General features: G+C 37.3%; 1 protein-coding gene across 1 annotated transcript in view; it reads left to right on the top strand.

The window, feature by feature from the left end:
• The window catches only part of LOC127452672 (FH1/FH2 domain-containing protein 3-like), a 198,743-nt gene that overhangs the window by 13,982 nt on the left and 161,907 nt on the right, over positions 1–22,854 (top strand). Inside the window, exon 2 of the mRNA XM_051718298.1 lies at positions 21,582–21,688. Within this exon, the coding sequence (XP_051574258.1) occupies positions 21,582–21,688 (107 nt within the window). The remainder of the gene's footprint in view (positions 1–21,581; positions 21,689–22,854) is intronic.

The raw sequence follows: 22,854 nt of genomic DNA, 5'->3' as shown, positions 1-22,854 counted from the left end.
GAGAAGACACTGCTTAACTCCACACCACTTAATTCCACCCTGTCTGCAGAGCCAATTCAGAGTCAGCTCTGTAAACAGTGGAGTCGGAGCACGCTCTGCTGGACAAACTACATTATGACACCAATTCTAAAGCATTGTTTTCTGCATTATATGTTCAGAAAAAAAAAGTTTTCATATCTGCGCATATCGGTAAACATATACGCTGATACTGATATATCGGGGAAAGGCTAATATCGGCCTATAATATTGGCCGACCAATATTATCAGTCGGGCACTAGTTCCCTGTAACTTTTCTAATGATAAAAGGCAAACATCAATAAAACATCTATTATATACCGTCTGCAAATATGCAGATATCTCGTTTAAAAAGATGTCATTCACGAACCTCATGAAAATCCAGTGTTTTCTTCCCATCGAGCGCTTATCTAATATCTTCCTCTGAAGTGTATATCAGCCAGAATCAAAAACTTCAGGATCAGGATCAAAAGTTCCTCTCATTCACAAATCATGACAGTCCATCTGTGACAATCCATGTAGGCGATCCAGGCCGTATAAACTGTCAGGAGATCTGCACGAGCGCGTGAGAGCAACTTCAAGGTTGTGTCCGAAACCAGGAAAATGCTGCCTCCGGAGGCTGTATATGGAGGTACGATGAAAATAAGGGGCTTTTCAAACTGTTTGGAGACCAGTTTCCTTAAGAGTTCCATTCATTCAAAACATCTGTCAGTTAAGCCATTAACTGATTAGGCAGCAAGGTAGCAAGTCAACTGCCTACGTTTTCGGATGCAGCCCAAGGTAAAAGTGATTCATGTGTGCTATGAATAAATGTCTTATTCACTTTACACTGTGTGTACAATTGGATTGATTCTATATTTTTTTAGTAAATGCGATTGCTAACGCGGACATGCCATCCGTGGTTGCTGGACTACTGTGTGTACTGTTATTTCCTTCTTCCTAATATATTAACAATTTCTTCATGTGCAAATAAATTACTAATATTTTATGACTAAACAGAAATTTGAAGAAACTGCTATCTACCATTTAAAATACGATATTATTTTTTTGTTTTGTGTGAAATTGAGTAAATATAGTACTAAATAAGAGTTTATAATTTTTTTTAGCAATTCTATGTTTATGTTATTTACTATATTTAATTGTGTGATATATCGGCATTCAGCTTATCGGCCACCTTGCTCTCTGGATAACGGCATCGGCCATTAAAAAAACCATATCGGTTGACCACTAATCCACTTTGTCAAAAAAGCCAATGGTCATATATTTTTTCTAGGTATGCACTATGTGAAGTATAACTATATGATATATCATGCCTTACTGGCAATTTGGCAAAGATTTTCCTTCTGCATTCTTTTTGCTTCCATTCCCCTGATTTCCCCTAAATAGGCGTAATGTTGTGTCAACGTAATGTAGCTGTTGTTCCAGCTCCAAATTCTAGTAGTGATATGGTTTGGCATATGTGCTGACCTTATTGAATAAAACGTATTTTAGATGGTTTAGTTATCATCTTTCTGGATTGATTAGTTTCAGTGAGGGATGTGCTGCATTTCTAAACATCTATTATCTAACATCTGGGCCAGAAGATGCTACCCTTGGTGCTGTATTATCTTTCAGATTAAAACATTCGACAAGCTGATTCATTGTTTTAGACAGAGCCTGAAAGGCCTTGATAGGCCTTTAGCTGAGAGGCCTGTATCCACTGCCTTAGACCTCTGACTGGTGACGCACAGGTCAGACTGGAATTAAGAGTCCGCTGCTGAGATTGTGCTTCCACGTGAGAAGACTGAGATAAACTAAGATTGAAGAGCACAAGTTCTTAAACTCTAGTCTAGACCACTGAAACTTTGAACCATGATGACGATTTTTTTTTTTAAATGTGTTGTGTAATTTATTTGTGTTGCCTTTGCAAAATAAAAAAGCTCTTTCACATGTCAAAATACAGTGAAAATCAATATATATCAGCTAGATGTGTATTACATGCATATGGGATATATACTGTATAATAGGGATTATCCACTGTAGGTTGTGATGGGCCGGTTTAGGTCCAGGGCTGTTTTTTTAGTCCCAGTCCATCCCTGTGTATACACATACATCTCTAACTTGCTTATGCTTGATGGATGTGGCGCTTCACTGAGATACTTTTTCGGGAAGACTTTTCTGTCTGCACATGAATTTTGCCGAAATTACAGAGTCTGGTAATGAGAAGTTATGCTAATGCTGTAAAATATAGGCTAGCCCTTCATGTCTGTGGTTGAACTCTGGATTAGCCTTACACATTGTTATGCAGAGTTGAGGCTTTTGCAGCCCTGAGACTTCCCTCTGTATTTTTCAGCACTGACTGCAAAAAAAGCTCCACGTTTCTAGTTGGCTTCGCACGCCACTGAAATGCATAAAATTGCCGTTGTGGTCCATATACATGCATCAAACCCTTTTTAATGTGTTCGCTAATTGCGCTCTCCATATTTAAGGCGACCACAGACACTGTTCTATTTGTAAATGAGCAACAAAGTGGGCGAAGCGTGTCAACGAGAGATTAATTTAGCTACTTCACATCGTTATGTTATTTAATTGCGCCTTTGATGTAGAACTAGAGACGCATACTTGAACTCTTTGGAACGCAGGCCGCACTGTCTGTTTTACAGTTCATGACTTTAATAAAAGCAGCAAGGTTAATATGCTACACTGCAGTTATGAGTATGTTGTTTTATATATATTTTTTTCCCATGACCTGAGGTGTTCTCTCAGACAACCCTGCTGAAAAGACCATCTTAGACAGGAATGAGAATCATGTGGAATTTAACGATTACAGTTCCGGCTCTGATTCCTCTTTACGATTCTGGTGGATTAAAGGTTTTAGTTACTTAAGAAATATTTGGAAATAAGAAATGCAATTATTATTTAATTTACTGCCCTCAGTAGCCTGTGACCACATGATGAGATTATTTCTTATTTTAACAAAACAGATTCTTGCAAAAGGTGTTTTTACATTTACTTTTTAATTAAGATATTTTATTAATTTTTATATTTGTATAAAATACCACTAATTGCTACATGACTCATAATATGTATCTATCCACACATTGTTATGTCACACATGATGAAATAAATGACTTGTAGTTAAGTAAGTTTTTGATTCACTAAAAAGAATGGGCTGATAAAAGTAATTAGTTAGGAAACGCTGTATGTTTTGCATTGTAGATTCAAAGGAACTGGCCAATAAGAGGAATTCATTCGAGAACCGGACTGCACTGGTCGCACTGTATGTTTTGCACTTTAGCTTCAAAAGAACCGTCTCATAAGAGTCAATCATTGGAAAATCAGACTACACTGGTTGCTCTGTATGCTTCTTTCTGTATGAGAACTGGCTCATAAGAGTCATTAATTTGGGAATCGAACTACACTGGTCACACTGTTTCTCTGTGCCGCTGAGTGGTTGCAGGAAACAATTTATTTTTCAACAGTGTTTAGCATTGGTGGAAGAATGTACGTTTGAGAACCATTAACAGAACCCAAAATCACAAAAATCATTCTGTTCTGGTATTTAAAAAAAAAGAAAAAAGGAACCTGTTTTGAATATGAGCTGGTTCTTGGTTCCCAACCCAAATCTTATAACCCATTTCCACCAACATGGTTTGGGGGGCCCCAAAAGCTTGCTGGTCTCCACGTAGGAACCGATTACGTCAGGGGGCAGAGGGCGGGATAATGTTTCATCACCAGGTAAAGTTTTCCCAGACAACAACACCGTCTGCAGCAAGGAGAACTCCTTCGCTCTATAACAACAATAAAAAAGAAACTACAAAATTATCAGACATCAAAAGCTTTCTGTTAACGCATATGAAACGAGCACTCTACTTGCGGTCTTTACGGAGATCCGAGATAAACTAGAGCAGTGGTTCTCATCCTTTTTTGATGAACGATACCCTTCCCCAAAAATAAAGAATTAATGCATTGCATAATTTTAAAGTTTTGTTAATACATTCAGCAGGCTTACACGCCATGAATGGGAGACCATGCCATGTTTAAATGTTTTAATGTTTTAACTGATGTTCTTCATTTAGTCATGTCTTTTATTTTAAAATTTTGTCATCATGCTTCCTGTTTCATGTCATGTGGTCTTTGGATTTGTCTTTGGATTTGTAAATAAACTGCACTTGGGTCTCACATCATCATTGTCCTTGTCCGTTCCTGTCTTCAGCCTGTCCTGCCTGCAATGTTACAGAGCAGGCAGGAAAGGCTGAAGACAGGAACGGACAACGATGATGTGAGAACCCAAGTGCAGTTTATTTACAAATCCAAAGACGTGAGTCCAAAGTGAAAACAAGTCAGAATATACAGTAAACCAGAACAAACTAAACTTGAATAAACTTCACTATAAACAACAACTTGAGTTGATGATCAGCATGAAGACTAACAGCAATACTCAACCCTGGACAAGAGAACATGAGGGCTATAAATACACAGACAAGGGTAACATGACAACCAATGGGAAAACTGAACTAATAACAAAATAACTTGGCAATGAAACAAGAACCAATGATAAAACAGAACTGATAACAAGACTCATAAACATAAACCAATGAAAAGACAGGACTAATAAACATGGTGAAACAAGAGGGTCACATGGCAGTCACATGACATGAAACAGGAACAGGAAGCATGACAACAAAATAAAAAAATAAAAGACATGACTAAATGAAGAACATGAATCAAAACATGAACAAAAACACTTTTAAATGAGACAGACCAAACCTTGCGTTTCTTGAATTCAAGCAGATGGAGGGCTATATCTGGGGCCTATAAAATGAAAATGCGAAGACAGAAACTAATAATAAAAGTGATATTGTTCATATATTTCAAAAATAGGTGAAAAGACCAATAATATTGCATATTTTGTCCCACTGAAATGCTCATTATACATTACATTATTGATTTTGAGTTGGATGCAGATGTAAATGTATTCGTATCAACAAAATTAAGGTTATCTATAACATCTATAAAAAGTAAACTAGTTATTTTTTCTTACACTTAAAAATATTTTAGCCTAGTTTTTAGGATTTACACATTTCTATTTCATCTTTAAAAGAATAGTGAATTTTGCATTTGCCCTTTTGAATTTTTTTATTTATTCATTAATTATTTTATAGTTTTAACAATGGTATTTGTAACAAGACCATAGTAAACACATGGAAGCATGGATCTTCATCACTACCATGGTTAGTTGTAATATGATTTCTATCAAACAAACTATAGTGTTACTATAGTAAATTCAAGGGTGGTGATGTAGGATTCTGTGCCGAATTCAAATGGTTTCCACTTCTTGCGCCTTGCTTCCCACTGATTCTCGCAGAGCTGTGCGTTTAAGAGCTTGAAACCGGTCTGAGAGTAAAAACGCACCTGCTTTGCGCTCGCGCTGCTCTGTCCATTGAGCCGTATCCACCTACAGAGTCATACAGGTGCATTAGCGGAGGTTGTGACTTTGCCTGTGTATTTGACGCTGCTAAACCAGATACTTCAGACGCGTCACTAGACTTCAAAATCAGTTGAACCGTGGTACAAATGCGTATAATTAAGAACCAACTGATGTACTCCAAGTCTAGATAAACGTTTAAATGCAAAGAGGAATTTGACAATAGATTTGATTATTATGAGTGATAAACGCCCCCCATTTGTAACCTAACGCCCCCCTCTCTACTAATTTGCTCTCAGCGCCTCCTGGCATCCTATTGAGAACCCCTGACCTAGAGAGATTGCAAAGGAAAAAAATAGTCTACGAGGAGATCCTGCATGAAATGATGCATGCCAGCTTAAATTGGACAATTGACCAAATCATAAATAAATTGAAAACATTGGGAGTACATGGACCATAAGAAGGACCTAAGCAAAATTGAAAGTGGACGGAGCAATGATGACTTGGTCTCAGACACCAACCAGCCTGCTATCTAACCGGGGCATTGAATTCAGTCAATAATACAAACACACATGAGATAAACACCTAATTACCTGTGTCCTCTGCAGCCGATCTCAGTAAGTTATAATATTTGCCCACTTTGTTAGCTTTCCTTACACTGTTGTCATCTTATTTTGTGCATTGTTTTGTTCAGTAAGGGGATTTTTGACCAGCTACTTGCTAAATTTGGAAGATCATGGCTATCTGTTCAGTAAAGTGGTGGGATTCTCAATCAAGATGTAAACATAATATAATATACTTTGGCAAAAATCAAAATATAACCATCTGCTACACCAATGTTTATAACGATTCTACTGTTACAGTTTACAGAACTTAGCAAATTAAGTGATAGTTCATAAAAATAATGTAATTACATTAGCTGTTGTCTTGGGCCTATTGTCATATCTGACAATCTTGTTGAGCAATGTAATAACGTTGGATTGTTTAACCATATGTTTAAATATGTCCTCAAAAACAAGAATAAAAGTTGTATTCAAACACTGTGACGTAGCCTGTTACGTCATCGTTCAGTTCTCAAGTCAGTAGAAAAGATAGCCGGTTTATAATAGGCTCCAGATTGCCCCGGCCATGAACCAGCGGAGCACAGGCTCGGCACGAGTTTCCATGATGTTGAGTTAATGCAGGTTAGTGCTGGCTTGGTGCTGGTCTAGCTGGTAGACCAGTGTAGCTATCCTGTTTACCAGGGAAGCTTGACTTGTGATGCTGGTCGACCAGCATTGTATTTCTGATGAAACTTATTGACCAAGGTTGTCTTGCTGGTTAAACCAGTTAAGCAGCACCAACATCCAGAACTATATGCTATGAGCTACGCTGGTCTTTTCAGCTTCGAAAGAAAGGCACAAGTGCATATTTCAAAGGCGTCTAAAAAGAAGTAGGCCCGGCTACTATTCTGAATGAGAATTTTATTCTTTCCAACTACAACTATACCCAAGCTGGGAGATGAAATTGAGGATGATGTTGTGTGTGTGGATTTGGAGAGCAATGCTTGTTCCCAGTGTACTCTTATTTTTAGGCCATCTCCAGATCTGTGGTTGCTTGCCAGTGCTTGATTCTGTGGTTGGAAGAGGAAGGCCAGGCCTGGCTTTCCAGCCCCATGACCACAGGGTCACAGGGTCATTGGCTGGGCGGGGACCCATCAGTTGTAGTGCTAATCCAGGAGCTCTGTGCTCAGATTAGCAGTTCTCCATGACCTGGAAACCTTTGCTTCAGCTCTAATCCTTGCACTACAGTATATTCAAGAGTTTGTGTATTTATCCCTGCCTGTATATTCTGTTTATTCACAAAGATAGTTTAATACTGTATATTAGGGTGAATTCAGGTAATTCTCCCTACATGCATTCTGTGTATATTGGTCTCTGAATGTGTTTGTGTGTGTGTGATGCCTGTCAGAGTCATAGATAGTTAACTATTTCCAGACTGACTTCATATTAAACTGGAAACAGAAGGCAGACTTTTCTTTAGCTAAAATCTGTCTGTGTTTACCGAAATGCGAAACACTGCCCCAAGTGGCTGAAATGGTAATTCTATCTCATGTATTCAGATAGAAGACAAAGGCAGGCCTTACACAGTCGTAAAACCTAACTCAGGCCCCCACATACCAGGTCATAAATTATACTGATAAAAATCGTGCCAAAATCAAACAAAGGGAGTCCAAAACAGACTACAAATCCCATGAAGCCTTGCTCACTAAAGGATCGAACTCTCAAATCCTATTGGATGAGGCACACAACAGAATGTCCCTCAACCTTGACATCATCAGGAGTAGAAATACCTCTGAAATGCTTCCGGGATTTGCTTCCAGCAACTTTGTTCGCCGAGTATAGACGTAGCTCATTGCTGCTCTCAGGTGCAACCTCGTGGCACAAGGAAGTAACGTCCGACTTGAAACTGTGGCCATACAATCTCCATCTCGCTGGATGAGTTGAAATTACTCTGTGTTCAACCGAACACTCTAACGGATCCGAAGGAGACCACCGAGCAATCTGCATCTTCATCCATTTGCCTGCAGAAGTGAAGAGATTAAAGATTTCTCTTCCATCTTCAATCAAGTCGACATTTCTGAAGTTCTCCGCCAGCCCGCCGAGAATCAACAGCTGTGCCCACCAACAGAGCGACGAAACGGCCTCCCGTCATCACACGAGCCTCAAGGAACCGGGTCGGAGTTAAAGGATGGAGGGACACACATTTTACCTGCATCCTCATGCGATTCAAGTAAGAATATTAGAGATAGAATATTATAGTGTGTTATTCTTGTGTTTCAAGGTTTTTGCTTGTACAGTTTACGGACCGCCATGTCCGCTCATTATTAATACTCAGGGTATTAATTATCACAAATTTGTTTTGCTGTATTGTGGTCCAACCAAATTGGACTGTTGTGCATCGCGGGTGAGACCGGCAAACTGAGTTATCCATTAAAGAGTCAAAGAACGCGGGACTTTTACGAGCCGTCCACCGCATCTCTGAGCGATAAACTAACAGCTGCTTTCTCTCCCACGATCGCGAAATCGGCTTTAGGGCCGTCACTTTATTTTCTCTCTCTCTCGTACTAACCACACACACACACACACACACACACACACACACACTCACTCTCTCTCACACACACACACTCATGTGTTATAGAATTATTTCCATATCAAATCATATCACTGTTTAGTTTGTAGTTGTAAGTCAGAAGTTTATTGACTGCATTGTATTAATTATTAATTGATATTACTGCATAAATAAACTTTGTTTATATTACAAAGAGAAGTGTTTTGGTTTGTTTTGCATATGCCTGTGTCATGCTGACGGGATGTCAGTGCTCGGATTCAAGCCTTCATTCATTGTTTTTTTTCCCGAAAATCCATATTCTTCGGATGTCGATTTTCCTAAGAAAACAATCTAATTTTGAGACTGTTATACTATCTGGTTATTAGTCCCTGATTCCAGGGTGGTGCTCCGTCAATGTTAATCCTTATTAATATTCTATTTATTTTTGATAATTGATAATTATCTTTGATGATTGTTGAATTTGAATGATCAGTAAGCTAGTGTTAATTTTAATTAATGTTTCATCGATGTTAACAATTAACGATTATCTTTGATAATTGTTGATTTAAAGGATTAGAAAAGCTAACATTGATTCTCATCAATGTTCTGTTGATTTTAATAATTGATAATTGTCTTTGATAATTATTAATTATTGCTAATAACCAAACCCGCTCCTAAACGTAGCGCACTACATTTACTGGAGCCCAATATGAGGTTTTAATGAGTTAGATTCAATTAATTAATTTAAATTTTAATTAATAACTAAAGAAATAATTATTAATTATTTCTGATAGTAACACTGATCTAAACAACCAGTAAAGCCCTACAGTAAATGTTGTTGGGCGTATGGGCATGTATGAGCTCCATTTTTGGGGTGTAATGCGAGTTGTTTTCAGCCCCCAAACCTAAACCTAACCATTAGTGGAGTAAAAATGTCATATAAGAGGGAAAAATACAACCTCTGATTTGCGCTCGTCACTGATTATGCAAACACGATTACTACCTGGTTTCAATGTGTCATCCGAACACCAGTCCCCACAAGATGCTGCTTGTCAGTGAGTTGGCATAGTGTGGACGATCCTAGGGTACTTGAACTCTTGGAAACATTATGCAAACTTCCTGTGTGTTCATACTGGCAATTTCTGCGGCACCAGAAGGAATTGCAAATGGCTGTTTTCAAACAAGATTCAGGCTCGGAAAGACAAAGCTTTATAAATGATTTTTGAGTGAACTATCCCTTTAACTTGCACTGAAAATCTACAAGGCTGTCAATTTCAGATTGATTTCAGATTGTTTCCAACTTAATGCTTTTTCAAATTCTATCTAAAACTTCATCTAAAATTGTGCTTGTTTGACTTGATTCATGCGTTAGTTATTTATTATTGCCCTGTCATTTTTAAACCTTGTGTTTCAGTCACAAGGGTGACAAATGTGAAAAATGTTGAGTGTGCATTTTCAAATGCAATCACCTCCCTATTAAAGGGGCTGATGTCATTCTATAGATGGGTTGGCAAATCTCACACCATCACTCTGTGAGCTTTACAAAACTCTTGGATGAAGGGCACAAAGAGAGAGATTGTGGAAGTGACAAAAGGAAGACCATTGGGTGACTGTTTCACAACAAATGCCAGCACATTATTATTTTTTTATTTTTTTATTTTCTCCCCTTTTGGAATGCCCAATTCCTAATGTGCTCTAAGTCCTCTTGGTGGCGTAGTGACTTGCCTCAATCTAGGTGGCGGAGGATGAATCTCAGCTGCCTCCACGTCTGAGACCGTCAACCCGCACATCTTATCACGTGGCTTGTTGAGCACGTTACCGCGGAGATATAGCGTGTGTGGAGGCTTCACGCCATCCACCGTGGCATCCACGCATAACTCACCACGCGCCCCATCGAGAGTGAACCACATTATAGCAATCACAAGGAAGTTACCCCATGTGACTCTACCCTCCCTAGCAACCGGGCCAATTTGGTTGCTTAGGAGACCCGGCTGGAGTCACTCAGCACACCCTGAGATTTGAACTAGCGAACTCCAGGGGTGGTAGCCAGCGTCTTTACCACTGAGCTACCCAGGCCCCCCCAGCACATTACTTTTAAAGTTGGGTCCTTTTAAAACTTCTATATACTGTTGACAGTAATGCAAGGCATCTGGCAGTCAGCTCAGCAGTGGACCGGAATGCTGTTAGCCGCTGCTGTCTGATTGATCGTACGCTACAGCTGACATGAAAGCGTGTGGAACAGAGCCCACTGCTGGAACTCCACGCTGGAGACCGCATCCGTCTGATGCTTATCAGAGTCCCACTCACTCCTGGCCGGGTGACTTATCTGAACTACCTGCACTGGGTCTCTTGCAGTTAAATATCTGGGTCAGCCTGAGAAAGATGGAGCACAGCTGGAGACTGTGAAGAGGAGGAGGAAAAAAGGAACAACATTTTTTTTTTTTTTTGCCCCTCTAAATTATCCTGCCAAGTTCTTAGGAAACAATCTACTTTCTGCCTCTTAAAGTTGTAAATACATTGGAACCCTCAAGCCAAGACAAGGGAGTTTTGGCATGAGAACGAAGTGCAACATTTTGGTTTAAGGGTCTAAAATAAGGGTCTTATAATAACATAATGGGCTATATATAACAAGTGCCTATTAAGCACTTTAATGTTTGCAATGTTTTAAAAGGAAGAGTATTGTCTTTAGATCTAAGTCAGTAATTTTAAGCTAACAGAGCCTAAAGTTACAAAATTATTGAGGATCAGTTCTCGTTATTTTATAAAGAATTAGGTGATTTCGGTTCCACTATGCATGGCATCTCTGATCTTATCTATAACCAAAACCCTTATACCGTGTCCTAACCAAGCATGATGAGTACCAAACAATAAATTAACAATGTGTTAATCTTTTTTTTTTTTTTTTTTTTTTTTTTACGAACCAGCTACAACCATCAACAGCCATCAAAGACAATTACTCTGTATTTAGTAGCCCTGTCCACAGTGCTACTGAAAATTCTGTCATCATTCACTCCTTCTCATGTCATGACTTTCTTTTTTCTGTTGAACACAAAGAGAGGCAGAATATTAGCGTCAGTCACCATTCATTTTCATTGCATCTTTTGTCCATACAATGAAAGTGAATGGTGACTGAGTCTGTCGGTCCCTAAAATTCTGCCTAACATCCACTTTTGTGTTCCACAAAAGAAAGACAGTCCTAGGGGTTTGGAACAATAATAAAAAAGAGTTTATATCTCGCAATTGCAAGAAATAAAGTCGCAATTGACTTGCAATATATCTAGGAATTGTGAGTTTATATCAAGCAATTGTGACTTAATATTTTGGAATTTACAGTTTATTTCTTGCAATTGCAACTTTACAGTATATCTCGCAATTATGACTATATCTCACAATTCTGACTTCATCATGTATCTTGCAATTATGATTTCAGATCTCACAACTGAAACTTTATTTCTGCAATTATGAGAAATAAACAGAGGGAAAGAACAAAAAAGGTAATTCTGACTAGATTTCAAAATTTTGAGTTTATGTCTCACAGTTTACTTTTACATTATATCTTGAAATTGCAAGATATAAACTTGCTAATGTTTATATTTCGTAATTGCGGTTTTATTTCTCACAATTGCAACTTTATATCTGGCAATTATAACTTTATATCTCACAATTGCCACTTTTATTTTTAGTGTTTATGAGATATAAATGGAGAAAAAAAGGTAATTCTGACTTGATCTTGCAATTTTGAGTTTATGTATATCTCACAACTGTGATTTTATATTTCACAATTTCTACAATATATTCTGAAATTGCGAGAAATATACTTGCAAAGTCATAATTATAAAAAATAAAGTCACAATTGTCAGATATAAAGTCAGAATTTCCTTCTTTTTTTCTTTTTTTTTTCACCATGGCGGGAGCAAGGCACCATAGTATATTGCTTTCATTAAGGACAGTAAATACATCTCTTTAATTATTAAATTGTTGCTCAAACTTGTCAAGTCTTGTCTAATTACTGTAGAATGAGGTGTTATGATTGACATTGTGTGCTCACTTTAAAAATGGCTCTAAAACTGGTTGCTAAGGGATGAGAGAGTGAGTGGAACATTCTTGTTGTCTTTTTTCTTTTCTTATTTTGTATACTTCTTGTCACATCCATTCTACAACTTTAACAGGCAATTCTGCTCTGTTCATGGGCCCTAAATATAGTTGGACTAACGTTGGCTTTCATGTCTGGATTCCTGTCAGTGTCAGATCCGGGATGTGTAAACTTGTGTAGCACTCTATCTTAAGAACATGTTACAGCTGAAGTCAGAAGTTTACATACACTTAGGTTGAAGTCATTAAAACTTATTTTTTAACCACTCCACAGATTTAATATTAGCAAACTATAGTTTTGGCAAGTAATTTAGGACATCAACTTTGTGCATGACATGAGTAATTTTTCCAACAATTGTTTACAGACAGATTGTTTCACTTTTAATTGACTATCTCACAATTCCAGTGGGTCAGAAGTTCACATACACTCAGTTAACTGTGCCTTTAAGTAGCTTGGAATATTCCAGAAAATAATGTCAAGTCTTTAGACAGTTAGCCAATTAGCTTCTGATAGGAGGTGTACTGAATTGGAGGTTTACCTGTGGATGTATTTTAAGGCCTACCTTCAAACTCAGTGCCTCTTTGCTTGACATCATGGGAAAATCAAAATAAATCAGCCAAGACCTCAGAAAAAAAATTGTGGACCTCCACAAGTCTGGTTCATCCTTGGAACCAATTTCCATATGCCTGAAGGTACTACGTTCATCTGTACAAACAATAGTACGCAAGTAAAAACACCATGGGACCATGCAGCCATCATACTGCTCAGGAAGGAGACGCATTCTGTCTCCTAGAGATGAACATAGTTTGGTGCGAAAAGTGCAAATCAATCCTAGAACAACAGCAAAGGACCTTGTGAAGATGCTGGAGGAAACAGGTAGACAAGTATCTATATCCACAGTAAAATGAGTCCTATATCGACATAACCTGAATGGCTTCTCAGCAAGGAAGAAGCCAATGCTCCAAAACTGCCTTAAAAAAGCCAAACTACAGTTTGCAAGTGCACATGGGGACAAAGATCTTTCCTCTGGTCTGATGAGAAATTTCCTCTGGTCTGATGAAAAAAAAAAAAGGGAACTTTTTGGCCATAATGACCATCGTTATGTTTGGAGGAAAAAGGGTGAGGCTTGCAAGCCGAAGAACACCATCCCAACCGTGAAGCATGGGGGTGGCAGCATCATGTTGTGGGGTTACTTTGCTGCAGGAGGGACTGGTTCACTTTACGAAATAGATGGCATCATGAGGAAGGAAAATTATGTGGATATATTGAAGCAACATCTCAAGACATTAGACATGAAGTTAAAGCTCGGTTGCAAATGGGTCTTCCAAATGGACAATGACCCCAAGCATACCTTCAAAATTGTGGCAAAATGCTTAAGGACAACAAAGTCAAGGTATTGGAGTAGCCATCACAAAGCCCTGACCTCAGTCTGATAGAAAATTTTGTAGGCAGAACTGAAAAAGCATGTGCGAGCAAGGAGGCCAACAAACCTTACTCAGTTACACCAGTTCTGTATGGAGGAATGGGCCAAAATTCCAGCAACTTATTGTGAGAAGCTTGTGGAAGGCTACCCAAATGTTTGACCTAAGTTAAACAATGTAAAGGCAATGCTACCAAATACTAACAAATTGTATGTAAACTTCTGACCCACTGGGAATGTGATGAAAGTAATAAAAGCTGAAATAAATAATTCTCTGTACTAGTATTCTGATATTTCACATTCTTAAAATAGAGCAGTGAAAAACTGAGTTTAAATGTATTTGGCTAAGGTGTATGCAAACTTCTTACTTCAGCTGTAAATAAGACTCCTCTCTTTATTTGTAAATGCACTCACCCCTATGCCTCAACTCCCTTCTCCAAGGTGCCACGTTGAAGTTGTTGTCAGATGTTGCATATACTTTGTTTTCACTCTTTGGACAGTGAGTGCAGACCCAACGCAGTACCAAAAGTGTTTATCATACATAAGTAAACAAAAATGTCCTTACAATTCCATAAAAATGCTATTATTGTATATAAGTAGGGTCTGTTCCAAAACTTAGTGAGCTGACTTTGGAGGCAGCTTTTTAAGACATCATGTGCTCCTGACACAAAGGCTGTTCCAATAATCCTAAGATATCTTGTTTTGGCCAAATTCTAAGGTAGCGTTGTATGTATCCTTCCCCGGGTAGGGGATCCCCAAATGTACCGTGATTAGTTTGGTGGAAAAATCAATCCAAGATGGCGGACAAAGCGAGATGAATTTTGATTATAAAGATACTAATAATCCATTCCATACTAAAAAATAGTTTAAAATTATAGAAAACTGAGTATTTTACCCAAAATGTATGTGTGCTATGCGTATTTATGCTCATTAGAGTATCATCATTTGATGTCAACAACAAAAGATATGGTAATCATTTTCTCATCCCTTTTAAAAGCTGCTTGTTACATTTTATTATTTGCATTTAGCATTGTTTTATTCCTGCTGTTTGCAACCCCAAGAACAAATTGGTGGCCCATTTTGAATCTCAGTCCACCAATTGTAGACCATTGATCTAGAGTACAGATGATAGTTAACTTCACCCTTTGAGGCAGTGTAGTCAGCATTGCCATGGTTGATCACATGCTTTGTGTCAGTTCCCCAACATGATACAGTGTTTGGGTGCTACAGAGCACTTTCAAATGAACAGAGTGGCGGTGGGATCAAAGCTTATCTGCCCTAAATGTCTTTACTAGTTTGCATCCTCCCTCATTCTCTCTGTTTCTTTCTCCCACTCCACTTTTAATTAAGTTACTGTAATTCATGGCAGGAAATGACAGTGCCCATTAATGGATAAGCTCAAAACCAGTCAAGTTTAGGGCATTATTTCACGTTTATGTATTATATTGTCTTACTGACATAATTTTTCAAATGGTACATGTCACAGAAATTTCTACAACACATACAATGATATTTACATGGGAATGAATGGCTGAAATAATGTTCAGCTTAGAATGAAAAGCTGACTTATTTCTTGCATTCTTTTCCTAAAATCCTATAAAGCTGAAGTGTGTAATTTTTTCAATAATAAAATAATTTCTACCAGGGTAATATGCAACTACTAAATAAGTAAGCCATAGGTTGATTTCAGTGGTGTGGGTTTGGGGTAGGACTGTCTTTATACATGACCAATGGCAAATAGGGGTAGTGTTCGGGAAGCCTGTTTGAAAAAATAATAATTCTTTTTGAATTCTGTTTGATGGTGCTACAGACAAAAAACTTGTTGTAGTTCTCTTTACAGAGAGTAATCATAGTATTTATCCCCTGTATCTAAGAATGGAGTTGTTATTGAGCTATTATCTTTTTGATTAATCACAGGAAGTTCTGCACAGTTCTGCAGATCTTTCCCATCCCAGAACAGATTTCTGTCTACAGGAATGGCTGCCCCACATAGTGTGGTGTTGAAGTTGTGGCAGACAGGCAGTCAAAGATGTTAGGAGGTGGAAAAGAGAGGTAATCATGTTGCCACACCACACACTGTCTTCTCAGTGTTGCCTTGGTACAGATAGAAACGGAGACAGTTGCTTTATGAAAATGCACAAACCAGTTTGATGCCATAAATTCTGGATTGGATACATCCTCATACACAGAATTTTATTATTTCTTGCCAGAGTCAGGTTTAGACAAGATGCTCAGTGCAGGGCAGCATGAATTATGATGACTAATATAAATATGTTTGGTCCAAATTGTATCCCATGCTCTGTATTAAGACTTGACAAAGGAATTTGTTGAAATAGTTTGGCCTAATTTCGCACTACAGTGAAATTTCACAATTGTCAATACAGTTTCAATACCTTAACAGGAATACCACAACAAGAACTAACATGCTAACAAGCATGGTTAAATATTAATATAATTCTTAACAAATTAAATTAAAACAATGGTTTTTAATTAAGTATTTATTAAATTTTTTCCAATGAATTATTCAAGTAAAGTTTAGTAAGTGTAGTAAACGTTGTTTTCCAATGAATTATTCAAGTAAATATTCAGTATAATAAAGAAAAACCCTGAAATTACCATAAAAACAACGATTTAAACAACTTTACAGCTCAAGTAATACACAAGTTTTAACAGAATAAATAGTGTAAGTGCTTCTACAAAGGTGCATGTTTTCACACTATATGAGGTAAGTTTTCACAATAGTAACCATGCCACCATTAAATAGCTTTGTGTAGGCTTTATTTAATTTCTGTCCACATAACAACCACGCACTGGTTGTTTTTTGTTTTTGGCACCATTTGGAGTAAATTCAAGAGACTGTTGTGCATGCAAATCCCAGAAGATCAGCAGTTACAGAAATACTCAAACCAGCCCATCTGGCACCAGCAATCATGCCACGGTCCAAATCACTGAGATCACATTTTTCCCTATTCTGATGGTTGATGTGAACATTATCTGAAGCTCCTGACCCATATCTACTTGATTTTATGCACTGCACTGCTGCCACAAGATTGGCTGATTAGATAATCGCATGGATGATTGTTGGTGCCAGATGGGCTGGTTTGAGTATTTCTGTAACTGATGATCTCCTGGGATTTTTGCACACAACAGTCTCTAGAATTTACTCTGAATGGTGCCAAAAACAAAAAACATCCAGTGAGCGGCAGTTCTGTGGATGGAAACACCTTGTTGATAAGAGAGGACAGCGGAGAATGGCCAGACTGGTTCGAGCTCACAAAGTCTATGGTAACTCACATAACCACTCTGTACAATTGTGGTGAGAAGAATAGCATCTCAGAATGCTATTCTGAGATGCGGGTTGGCGCTGTTTTGGCGGCACAAGGGGGACCTACACAATATTAGGCAGGTGGTTTTAATGTTGTGGCTGATCGGTGTGTGTATATTATATATAGATATATGTATATATATATATATATATATATATATATATATATATATATATATATATATATATATATATATATATATATACTGGCAGCAAAGAGTTTGGAATAGTGTACAGATTTTGCTCTTATGGAAACTTTTATTCACCAAAGTGGCATTCAACTGATCACAATGTATAGTCAGGACATTAATAACGTGAAAAATTACTATTACAATTTGAAAAAAAATGTCAGAACCTCTTAAACTACTTCAAAGAGTTCTCATCAAAAAATCCTCCACGTGCAGCAATGACAGCTTTGCAGATCCTTGGCATTCTAGCTTTCAGTTTTTCCAGATACTCAGGTGACATTTCACCCCACACTTCCTGTTGCACTTGCCATAGATTTTTGTTTTTCTGTTTCAAAAGTGGCTTTTTCTTTGCAATTCTTCACAGAAGGCCTGCACCCCTGAGTCTGCTCTTTACTCTTGTACATGAAACTGGTGTTGAGCGGGTAGAATTCAATGAAGCTGTCAGCTGAGGACATGTGAGGCGTCTATTTCTCAAACTAGAGACTCTGATGTACTTATCCTCTTGTTTAGTTGTACATCTGACCTTCCACATCTCTTTCTGTCCTTGTTAGAGCCAGTTGTCCTTTGTCTTTGAAGACTGTAGTGTACACCTTTGTATGAAATTGTCAGTTTTTTGGCAATTTCAAGCATTGTATAGACTTCATTCTTCAAAATGTTGATTGACTGACGAGTTTCTTGAGAAAGCTGTTTCTTTTTTTCCATTTTTGACCTAATATTGACCTTAAGACATGCCAGTCTATTGCATACTGTGGCAACTCAAAAACAAACACAAAGACAATGTTAAGCTTCAATTAACGAACCAAATATATACAAACCAAGTATATATATCATATACTATGATATAATGGCAAGTGATTTTCTAGTACCATATTAGCAATTTAACATGATTACTCAAGGATAAGGTGTTGGATTGATGGCTGCTGGAAATGGGGCCTGTCTAGATTTGATAAAAAATTACTTTTTTCAAATAGTGATGGTGCTGTTTTTTATATCAGTAATGTCCTGACTTAAACTTTGTGATCAGTTGAATGCCACTTTGGTGAATTGAAGTACCAATTTCCTTCTGAAACAGCAAAATCTGTACATTATTCCAAACTTTTGGCCGCCAGTGTGTATATATATACTTAGTTATATATATATATAAACTAAGTAATATTCCTGTCAGGATCCTGCCATCTCCGTTTGGTCTTTTCTTACTCCTTATTGGCAGGATCCTGACATCCTTATTCTTTGTTGTTTATTGTACTTTCTCTTTGTATTTTAGTCTCTCAGATGTGTTTCTCTGCCCTGCCTATTTAATTTTTTTTTTCTCGTTCCCTATCCCCACCCTCTCATTTCACTGATTATTCTTTATATTGTCATTGTGTCTCTTCTCTTGTGCTGGATTATTTCTCTTGGTTCCCTCGTTTGACCTGTTTCCCAGTTTGAGGTTGGTTTGTCGTGCTTTCCCAGTTTGTTTTGTTTTTTGATCTTGTGCTTTCTTTGTTTTATTAGTTGTTAGTTTTTGCATTGTCTTATTTTCTTATTTTTGTTTTGTTCTACCCTCTAATTTTTTTTTAATGCCCTGTTGCTTTGTCTGGGCATTTTTTTTTTCTTCTTCTTCAATAACATTTTTAGAATTTAATACTGCCTGCGCTTGGGTTTTCTGAACATTTCCTGTCAAATCTGGGTACAAAATTATTTGTGGCATAGTGTGATTACCACAAAAAAGTAATTTTGACTCATCCCTCCTTTTCTTTAAAAATGGAAGTGAATTGGGCCAATTTTTGGAGGGTTTTAAGGCAGAAATGTGAAGCTTATAAGTTTATAAAAGCACTTGTATTCATATTTTTATTTTTTTTATTTGAGCCCTAAAGTTGTTTAAATGGTCATTTTTACTGTTGCTTTAAGGTTTTAGGGTTTACAGCGTTATGTCGTCAGCGGCAAAGTTGTAAAATTGGATAGGCCTATAGCTTAACACAAAAAACGGTGAGTAATAATTTTTTTATCACACTAAAAAGTATTTTAACGTTTATGAATTGGACTCATTCACTTCCATTTTATGTTCCTCACTGTAAACCAAATGTTTGCTTTTTTTTTTTTTTTTTTTTAAAGAAAAGGAGGGAAAGGTCTAATTAATTCTTGTGGTAATCAACATTATGCCACAAATGCTGTCAATTGAACTTGTATTGAAACAGGAATATTCCTTTAAGAGCAGTGGGTGGTTTTCTCTTTTTAATCTTCTTGTCAATATTGCTTTTTATTTAATATTAGCAAAATAGACAATGACAGGTATTAGGCTGTATTTATAATGCAAGGCACACAGTACAGATCCAGTATTTCGACACATCTGATTTTTTTGTACCACCTGTTTACTGTTTACATTAAAACATTGCCAAGATGGGCATTTTGACCAAGACATTTAACCATTTTCACATGTAGGTGCATCACAACAAACACTCTTCACAAATACATGTACGTTCGAAAGCAGCCATCTGTCAGTAATTCAGCATACAGGTACTGAATTGAGTCGGTACTACCGATACTACTATAGAAAGACTGGTATCATTACTGTTACTTTTCACAACTGTCCCAGCAGGTGTTTTCATAGCGATGCAAAACAAAACAGCATTAAGGATTCCAAAGATCTTAGAGATGGAAGACTTTGAGTAAAAACCCCTTTGGTATTTCAGACAAGCTGGCAAAAGCAAACTCCACATGGTACCCTTGAATGAAGGATATTCTTACCTGTCCCTGGGGCTGGATATGGCTCAGTAAGCCAGGCAGGGGCTTAAAGGCCTTACATGGGACTGCGAGAGTCTAGGCTTGGGACAGGGAATGTGTGTAATTAGCATGTTTGGAGTCGTGAGTGACCCTGTTCACTCGTTGATTGACAGACCAAACCACTGCTCAGTAACAGCCCCCTGGGAGGTTTAAATCCCATCACTGGGCTGTAATTTAGTGTCAATAAACAGGCAGGCCTCCAACAGATCGGCCCTCTGAAGACTGAGGCCAATCTCCAAAAGGTGTGGATGGGTGTCTCACAACACTTCTGTAAAGGTCGATAAACCTGATAATCTGCACAGGTGGTGTGCACGCAATCTTGAATGCTTTGAAGCTATTAAAGTTATGACAGCTAAGCTTGTAAATACCTGAAGTTCTTTTGATGCCTCGGTGGATTCACAGATATGAATCCAATGTTTTTTGAAATTATGTCCTGGCAAAATGTGCACAAGTATTTTTTCTTCTTTGCTAACAGTGTCTTAACAGTGTTAACAAGACAGCATAATTGCTTTAAGCATGTTTAAGCTTTAATGACACCCAATGCTTTACAGTATTTGTGTCAAAGAATTGTTATTGAGGTGAAATATGTATTAGATCATGAATGGACTGCTTTAAGTGTTCTATGTCACTGTTTATTTAGCAATGTGATGTTATGATCTTTTCGATGGAATGAAAACGAGGTGCAATCCTGTAAAGCACATAGCTGACATGTCAAGGCTCAACATGAGATCACCCTGATGTCATGCATATCAAATGCCTCAGTATCTCTATTTATGTTTTACTTGAAAATGTATTGTTATTATTGGACAAAATCATGAATATTTAAGGAATATTTAACCTAAAATCTAAATTCTGTCATTATATGCTCATGTTGTTCCAAACCTGTATGTTGGTAAATACTTCTGTTGAATACAAAAGGAGAAGTTTGAAGACTCTTTATGCAGCTGTAGCCCATATAAAGACAGATCATTGTGATCAAGTTCCAAAAAGAACAAAAAACACGATAAACAGAATAAAAGTTGTCTGTACAACTCATGCGCCATATTCCAAGTCAATTGAACAAATATGATGGCTTTGTGTGATATTTGATTTAAGAGTGAATAATGACTTGATTTTTAGACTGTTTAAATAATGACAGAATTAAATTTTTTTGGGTGAAGTTCTCCTTTAACATAATCATACATTTCAAGGTGTATGCAGAAGGACTGTACTTTGATTCATGGTGCATATTGATATTTCTTGTAATTTTTTTGTGTTTTTCATTTTGTCCCTCTCAGCTCGATGACTGTGCTTTACAGTTGTCTCATAATGGCAGTTATCTGGACCTGGAATCCACCTTGGCCGAGCAGAGAGATGAACTTGAAGGCTTTCAGGAGGATGGAGGGTAAGCAATTTTAATTTATCCTAATAATTTATATTATATTCAAGGCACGTGCAGAGGGGGTGGCTCTAGGGGCTTGAGCCCCTGCCCTTTTGCTGAGGTGCCCCTCCTACGTAGCGGATGCATAGTGCAAATGTGCAAATGCCACTCAAAAGGAAAGCTTGCACACCCATATGAAATAAAGTTTTTGTTTTTACACGTAATAATAGTATGTCGATTATGGAATTTAATAATCAATTATAATGACTATAATAATACCCAATGTTTTACAGAGGTCTCTGTGTTCAATGTGCTACTCAGTCTCCGAATACACACACACACTCTCGCAACAGTGAATGAGGTAACAAACGCACACTTTAAGTTAAGAAAGTTTAGTTCAGATTTCTGCCTTATTGTTCAAAATTGTATGCATCTAAATAAGCTAAAAAAGTTAATTGTTGTTCTTTTCCCCCCCAATTATGATATATTATGCATATTGTGGAATATTTTGAGAATACACTGGGAAAGGCAGGCAATACTGTACTGTGCCTTTTCTTCGCGATCATACATTTTTCTTAACGTGTTACACGCCATTAAGTTTTTAATTCTGTGAGCCTGCATGGATAAAGATCAGACTTATCTGCATGTACAGAAGACAGATTTCATTTATATTTCAATTATTGGTTCATGGTTATTGGTAAATGTCCCCGTGATGATATATATCTGTTACGCTAATCAGCAGTCTACTTACTGTTAGTTTGTGTTGTGTTTTGATAAAGTCAGACATTACATTATCCTTTATTCATATTAGTTCAATAATTAACGTAACAACAGTATTATGAACCAAAACTCCCTGTACTCCATAAATTCAAAGAATGTTCAGAATAGATTTTTAATCTTCCTTCAGTTGTGCCTTCTTCTGTTCAACACTTCTTATCAACAATTAAGTTTTTGAACCAGTGAATGGAACATAACCCAGGTTTATTTATTTATTTATTTGTCAATTTTCCTTTATAGGGCAAATTATCCCACCATTTATATTTTCATTTTTAGCATATTTTGGAAAATAATTATGAATACAAAATAATTTAATCGAATTCTATGGCTAATTATTAAGCCTAATATTTTGATACATTAACAGGCCTACTCTGGCTAATGATATTGACACCTCCGCCTCCTTAAAAAAACAA

This window comes from Myxocyprinus asiaticus, chromosome 15, assembly GCF_019703515.2.
Source record: "Myxocyprinus asiaticus isolate MX2 ecotype Aquarium Trade chromosome 15, UBuf_Myxa_2, whole genome shotgun sequence".
Classification (NCBI taxonomy): Eukaryota; Metazoa; Chordata; class Actinopteri; order Cypriniformes; family Catostomidae; genus Myxocyprinus; species Myxocyprinus asiaticus.
This window is presented reverse-complemented; position numbering and strand designations above follow the sequence as displayed.